The sequence below is a fragment of the Dendropsophus ebraccatus genome, chromosome 14 (genome assembly GCF_027789765.1).
Source record: "Dendropsophus ebraccatus isolate aDenEbr1 chromosome 14, aDenEbr1.pat, whole genome shotgun sequence".
NCBI lineage: Eukaryota > Metazoa > Chordata > Amphibia > Anura > Hylidae > Dendropsophus > Dendropsophus ebraccatus.
Window position 1 is genome coordinate 36768599 of NC_091467.1, and position 7534 is coordinate 36776132.

The 7534-nt window shown below is 46.2% G+C and overlaps 1 protein-coding gene across 3 annotated transcripts in view; it reads right to left on the minus strand.

Moving 5' to 3' along the window:
- The window catches only part of RAB37 (RAB37, member RAS oncogene family), a 31047-nt gene extending 29558 nt beyond the window's left edge, over positions 1-1489 (minus strand). For 2 of the 3 annotated variants that reach the window (XM_069953696.1, XM_069953695.1), the window contains exon 1: positions 1323-1487. In XM_069953696.1, coding sequence (XP_069809797.1) covers positions 1323-1415 — 93 coding nt within the window. In that variant the 5' untranslated portion in view covers positions 1416-1487. Of the gene's footprint in view, positions 1-1322 lie in introns of all 3 variants that reach the window. The other variant, XM_069953697.1, reaches the window with a different exon arrangement.
- Between the last annotated feature and the right edge of the window lie 6045 nt (positions 1490-7534).

Below are 7534 nucleotides of genomic sequence, written 5' to 3' on the forward strand. Positions count from 1 at the left end.
CCATCTGTGAGTATGTAAGAGTCAGCCCCCTTACCCTGCCATGGCCTGGTACATACATTACCGGGTCCATGCTCCGGCTTGCTTCGGGAGCTCCTGGTGCTCAGCCAATCAGTATAATGCGGCAGGGCAGCACACTGATTGGCTGAGCACCGGGAGACCACAAAGGTATCCACAGCAGATTTTACTGTGAACTTGCAGTGTGACATCCACTGTGGGTATATTAACTGTCAACCCACCCTTAGGCTGGGTTCACACTTCGTATATTTCAGCCAGAATTGCGGTCCTCATATTGCAACCAAAACCAGGGGTGGATTGAAAACACAATAAGGCTCTCTTCACACAATGTTGAAATTGAGTGGATGGCCGCCATGTAACGGTAAAGAACTGCCATTATTTCAATATAACAGCCGTTGTTTTTAAATAACAGCAAATATTTGCCATTAAATGACGGCCATCCACTCAATTTCAATATTGTGTGAACATAGCCTTCCTGTGTTTTCAATCCACTCCTGGTTTTGGTTGCAATATGAGGACCACAATACTGACTGAAATATACTGTGTGTGAATTCGGCCTTAGGGTACGTTCACACCTACAGGATCTGCAGCAGATTTCATGCGGTGTTCAGTTATTTAGTTACATTAACATCTGTGCAATCCAATCTGCTGCAGATCCTGTAGGTGTGAATGTACCCTTAGGGTACAAACACCGTATACGCAGTGTATTCACTGCTGCAATACGCGGCAGATTAGATCTAAATAACTGAACACAGCATTAAATCTGCACCATCAAATCTGCGGCAGATCTGCTGTGTATACGATGTGTGTGTTTGTACCCTTAAGAACTTTCCTGGTCACTGAAAAAAAATCAGGAGACCATAGAGTTATATCCATCTGTGTGACACCAACAAATAAAGTATGTTGCTAGTTTCCTCTGAATCCCCACTTACCTGTGCTGTACGGTCACGTGTTGCTGCCCCTCAGTGGGGAATATGGTCCAAAGCATATACAACAAAACCGCAGAGTGTGAGCGTCGCCCTATGAACTCCATACCTAATGACAGGACACCCGGGGGTGACATCTGACCGGCGGCGGCACCGCATCACGTGACCCCTGTGGAGCCGTTGTTTGATAATAAGTGTCCGGACCGCACCATCCGCCCCGCACCATCCCCGGTCGCTCCTCCGGCCTCGCTCTATCCCCCGACCGCACATTGGTGACCGAGCAACTTGTGAGTGTTCAGTCCCCGGTGACACCGGGGGGTCTGCAGCCGCGGAGCCTGCACGCTGCCACTACCTGTCACCACATCTCCCCGTATACAGCACCTTGTACGTCAGGTCGTAGATGCAGCTCAGTGACCGGCTGAGTTTCTGGCACTTGTGCGGAGCCGACGCGTCTCCATTCCGGAGCACGGACATCTCACTGGGTCACAAGCAAACCCGAACCAGGAACTGGGCGGAGAGTATGCCACGTTCCCCAACCAGGTGGGCGTGGCGTCAACAAACTGCGACCACGCCCCCTGTCTATATAGTCCGCATCGTTACCGGACCACGCCCATGGTAAGCTACTGTGTGAGCGGCGCCGCCCACCTGTAGTGCTAATGATAAGGCGGCACGCCTGAGGGTGATACCAGTATACAGGCCCCGGGGCTGTCAGACACCTGCACCACCACATGGGGAGCGTCTACACAGCGCTAGGACTCAAAAAACCTGAGTGGAAAACTGACATAAAAAAGAGGATTAAGAGATTTATACAAGACAACACGGATCAGCTGATCAATGAGCCTTTGTTCATTGTAGTAGTATTAGCCTGCTTTATCCATAACAGCCCCATGTCATAGGCCAAACCATGCTCACCTCAATGGAAACCAAGCACCGTGGATACATTACCCCTCTAACCCTCTCAGTACAGATACCCCTATACATAGCCAAGCCATGGGGCCCACCATAACCAGCTATAGCAGCCATGTCTATTGGGTGATATACAAGATGCAGTTCTCCTAGGCACTCTGCAATGCTCAAGCAAAGAGGAACAAGTGCAGCAGCTTTAAACGGATGCAGGAGGAACCGCACAGGTGGAAGATTAAGAATGAGGGGCACACTGGCCCTTTAAATCTAATGGTGGTTTTACACGGAACGATAATTCGCCCAATCGCACGATTAACGATTTTGAATGAACTATTTTTTTACATCGTACGGAACATTCGATTTGCGATCGTTTTGCGATCACTTAAGCCTATCTCACACATAGGGGAAATCGTTGAAAGACTGTTTACACTGAACGATCTGCAAATTTTTTGCGAACGATCAATGACGATTTGAGAACTTGTTGAAAGATCAAAATGAACGATTTTTCGCTCGTCGCTTGATCGTTTGCTGCGTTTACACGTACGATTATTGTTCCAATTCGACCGTTATCGCGCAAATTCGAACGATACATCGTTCCATGTAAAACCACCATAAGAAAGCTGGCGCATAATCGCTCACAGCTGCTGACAAGGACTAAATAGGAAGTGTGGCGGAGGAGCAGGTTGGACTGGGATCATACGGTAAGGGTCCTATTCCACAAATCGATTCTTGGTTGATAAACGACCGATATGGCGAACGACCTGAAATCCTTCAATCAACTAGACGGAACGATGATCAATACGTTATGATCATTCTTGCAGTCATCCTGTGGTCGCTACTGTGAACAACGTCTTATTACACCGAACGATGCGGAACTATTTGCTAACAATGATAAAAATGGGTCCAAATTCTATTAAACAACCAACGATTTCTGCTATTACACAAAACGATTATCGTTTAATTACAAACAATCTAACTATTTTTCAAACAATAATTGTCCTATGCAATAGGTTCCTAAGAAGTAAGCATAGGAACAGTACTTCCCCCTCCATGCTCCTTTTTTTGGGGACCTGAATTTCTTGAGGACAGGTGCATGCATATTCTGTTCAGGTTACCAAGATATTTCTTCGACCCCAAAATTCTTAGTCGACCAATAAATATCAGTTTCATCCAATCTGTTTTCCAAACACAAGGCAGAAAGGAGAAGATCCAGAAGACGCCCCAAAATGGTTATTGTAAGGCAGAATGCACGTCTGTGTCAGTTTTAACTATCAGGAAATCAACAATATTTCCTGGCAGTAAAAATGGAAAAGAAAAAGTCATACTTACCTGCTGCATGGTTGCAGCACGGCTCTCTAGCTTCTCCTCTTCCTTCCTGCTCTGTTAGCACACAAGTCATATCATTTGTATGCCGCAGTGCTGGGCAGAGAGTGGTCCCTTGTGGCGTCTAGCACAGCACAATTCGGTGGACAACTATCCCCACCATACATCCATCTAATCTACTCTAACTGCGATCCTAGTACGACTCTGCTGGGAGTCTTTCTACGTCCAAGACAACCAATCATATCACGTGCGGATATCACGTGCTGTGGCCACGGCACGGCGTCCGAAAGATCACACGCTGAGGATTACACCATCTGGTTGCTCCATTCTCATGGACTAGACTCTGTGAACATTAGCTGTTTATCCGGCCGGATAGCATAATGAACTGTGAGTAAGATCGGCATTCACAATACCAGCCTATGATCGCAGCTATTCACCTTGGGACATTTATGTTCTTCTTTTTTTAGAAAGTTTGTATTATATATTTATTGCTTGTGATTTTATTGTTTATAAATTGTTTATCTAGTACCTACAATCATCGTAGTCTTCTCCATGCTCTTTTTCTTTTTTCTATTCCCCTAAGTGTAAACAGGTGTACACTCTGGAGTACAGACTCTGATAGTAGGCAGTTACAAGTTGGTGGGACGTTTTCTTTTCTTTTGTCGTTCTGTTTTAAAACCTTCCTGTGTGCTGATGGCTGTCCGGGGGGCTTAGGAACATCCAAGATGTCTGGAATTCCAGATGCTCCCATAGGCTTGAATGGGGTCATCCATGCAGGAATTCAGGAGAGGCTCTATAATTTCCTGGCCTATTTTCCAGAAAGGACACTCTTCAGGGAAAAAAAAAAGCTGAGGGGTTTCTGTGCCTAATAGAAGCGTATGTGTCCATAAATTAATCCAGATTTCTTATCAGAAAATCCAGATAAATTTACAGACCCACATGCTTCTATTATGCACAGGCAGTTTTTTTTTCCAGAAGGGTGTCCATTCTGGAAAATAAGCCAGGAAATTATAGAGCGTGTTTCATGGTTCAAGTTTCATGGACTTGTGCATGTGGCCTAACAGAACAGGAGTAAGCAAGTCTTCACTCGCTATACTTGATCATTGGTCTGAGGATGGTAACCTGAAGGACTAATCTAACTCTATTTTTCAGTAGTGATTACAATGGTGAGACCGTGCAGGCGGAAGATGTTCCATGACGGGCCATATGGGTGGCAGATGGCAGTCAAAAGAAAGGAACTAAACAAGCCTCTCTCCAATGTACTACAGATACAGATTTGGAGGTAGAGCCAGCAGAGAGAATAAGATTGGAGATGAAATTAATGGCAATATGTTGTCAGAGAGAATCTGAAATTGGTAAAGGTTGCAGGAAATTGGCCCATTTGTTTGTAGAGACCTTATTTCATGCACAACTGGTACACACATAGAAGCATAAACCTGGACATTCTAAGTGCTTGGCTGTCTGTAAACAACTCCCTCCGACAGAGAGTGCCACTCCTCCAAGGCGAGCTTAAAGTGACTCTGTACCCAAAATCTGTCCCCCCCCCCCCGTGCCGGGGTGACAGGCTCCCGACCCCCCCGCTACAGCCCCCTATACTCACCTGATCCCGCCGGGTCCCGCTTCTGGATTCGGTCGGGTCACGGAGATCTCAGCCGCTGCAGCCCGGCGTGCGCGCTGAGAGATGAGACCAACGCTCATAGAGAATGACAGGCTAGTCCAGCGCTCCATCATTCTCTATGAGCGTTGGACTCATCTCTCAGCGCGCCTGGCTGCAGCGGCTAATATCGCCGTGACCCGACCGGATCCAGAAGCGGGACCCGGCGGGATCAGGTGAGTATAGAGGGCTGTAGTGGGGGGTGACAGATTCCCTTTAATTAACATATTATATACCGTAGCATGCTTAATCGTCCGATCTATTAAAATAAAACAATACTATTCCTGCACGGTGAATGGCGTGAACAAAAAGCGGTAAAAAACCGCAGAGATTGCTTTTTTTAATGACACTTTATGTATAAAAAAATGTATAAAAAGCGATCAATACGTTTGATGTAGAAAAATTTTTTACTATTAAAAACTAGAGATCATGATGCAAAAAATGACACCCCATACGACCCCGTAAGTGAAAAAATAAGTGCGCTATAGGAGTCACAATAGGGCCATTTTAAATATGCCTATTTGCAAAAAAAAAAAGTTTTACTGCTAATAAAAATAGTAAAACGTAAGAAAACCTAGTAACCATGCATATCGCTGTGTTCAGACCGACCTATAGAATAAAGGAAAAATGCCCATGGTCTGCTAACCTTTGTGTAAGGAGAACAGGGCAAATGCAGAAGAGGATGTAAGGCATGTGTCTCCAAGAACCATACAGAACATGGGCAGAAAAACATGCAGGCTTCTGGTCTGTGAACACTCGCATTCCCAAGGTTGATTTGCCCATGCTGAGACCCATACAAAAAAATGCAAAAAGACAAAAAAAAAAACTTGGTCAGCTCTCCTACAACACCATTCGCCAACACTGGAGAGCCAAGGATCCCTACCCCTGCTCTACAGGATTTGGGGTCTCCATGATAATGTGGAGGCATAGGGACCCTGCAGCAGCACCTTGGTTTGGCCACGAGGAGATTGGAACTGCAGGAGTATAGGAATGTTATACCATATTGCTTAGGCAGGTTAGAAAATTTTAAATTTTCAATACCACATTTATGTGCTATTGTCAGGAGAGGTATCTCTGCTGGTCAACTGTTTTGCAGACCCACCGTCTACACTGTAAACAGGGGGTTAAGGCTTCATTCAATTTTTAGTTGCTGTGCCAGGTTACTACAGCTCAGCTACCATTGAAGTAAAAGGGAACTGAGCTGCACTAACCCATCAAGGCCACTACACCCTCCTAATGAGATATAGATGGCCTGTCTTGAGAATAGTCTATCAGTGAGTGGGAGTGGAAAACCTATTTACCTTTTTAAAGTGTTCCTGTCACTCCAACGTGGGGGCACTTTTGCGCTAGGACCGGGAACAAGGTGGCCGAGGGAAAAGACGTTCACTCACCTCCCCGGTTCCAGCAGCGGGTCCCGCAGCGCGGCGCTCCGGTGCCCGGTTCCCAGCCGCATCCGGGTGCCTGACGAGGGCCTGAGACGTGACATCTCAGGTCCGCTCAGCCACTCAGTGAAGGAGGCGGGATCCCGGGCATCGGAGTGTCTCGATGCGGGACCCGCCGCTGGAACCGGGGAGGTGAGTCTTTTCCCTCGGCCACCTCGTGCCCCCACGCTGGAGTACCCCTTTAAAGCCCTATTACACGGAACGATTATCGGGCGTTACATGTTGAAAGATAAATTATATATATATATCAATGATTTGCTGCCACCGCTCCGTGAAATCGGAGCAGTGGCAGCACACCGCAAACAGCTGCTATGCTCTATTGGCTGCCCAGACGATCTAGCGATCACCCGGGCAGCCCCCCCCCAGCTCTCAGCGTCTCGCTTGCATAAGCAGCAAGCGGGGAAGGGAGGAGCAAAAAAGGCTTTTCCAAGCTCTCTCTAGTGAACACCCAGACCCTAAACAATCTCTATGACATGTCAAAATAAGTTGTGACAGTGACTGAATAATCAGTGGTTTTCTAAGGGCACTTTCTATTTAAAGGGGGGACTCTCTCTGATTTAAAGAACCATGCCCTATTATTTTTATTTCTCCTCTTGCTGCAGGCTGGCATGTTTACTTACCATTGATGATTGGTATCCAATGGCGCTGCTTCATTCCAGTTCTACGCTCTCATAGAGATGCATTGAAGACCGTGACTTCCGGCCTTCAAACACGCTATAGAAAGAAGAGGGGCAGAAGAATCATGATTGCCAGCGGGGTACGAATGGCGCTGTAGGACCGGAATGAAGCCACGCTGTGGGACGCCTTCACTGATACGTGCCAGCTAGCAGCGGAGGAAGAATAAAGAAAAAATGGAATGTGTCGGTAAATTCAGCACTTTCTATGCACTCTGCTGCTCTAATGGTGTGTTTACACAGAGATTTATCTGATACCAGCTAAAACCAGGAATGGATTTGAAAAGAGGAGAAATCTCAGTCTTTCCTTTATGACCTGTTCTGTTTAGAGTCTGTTCCTGGCTTTGGCTTCACAATTCTGTCAGATATCTGTGTGTGTAAATAAGCCACACATATAACTGCACACAGCTTTTCCTAAGTGGTACATGGTGTGGTATATACAGGTACATAATGCTAAACCGGACCCTGGGATCTCTGCTAGGGAAATTATTTGCTAAATTATTTCATGTTTACACATTCACACAAAGAATATTGATGAAAACAATTCTTTTAAAATTAGGGCTTCACAGAAACATTTCTTACAGATGTCTGGTAAGT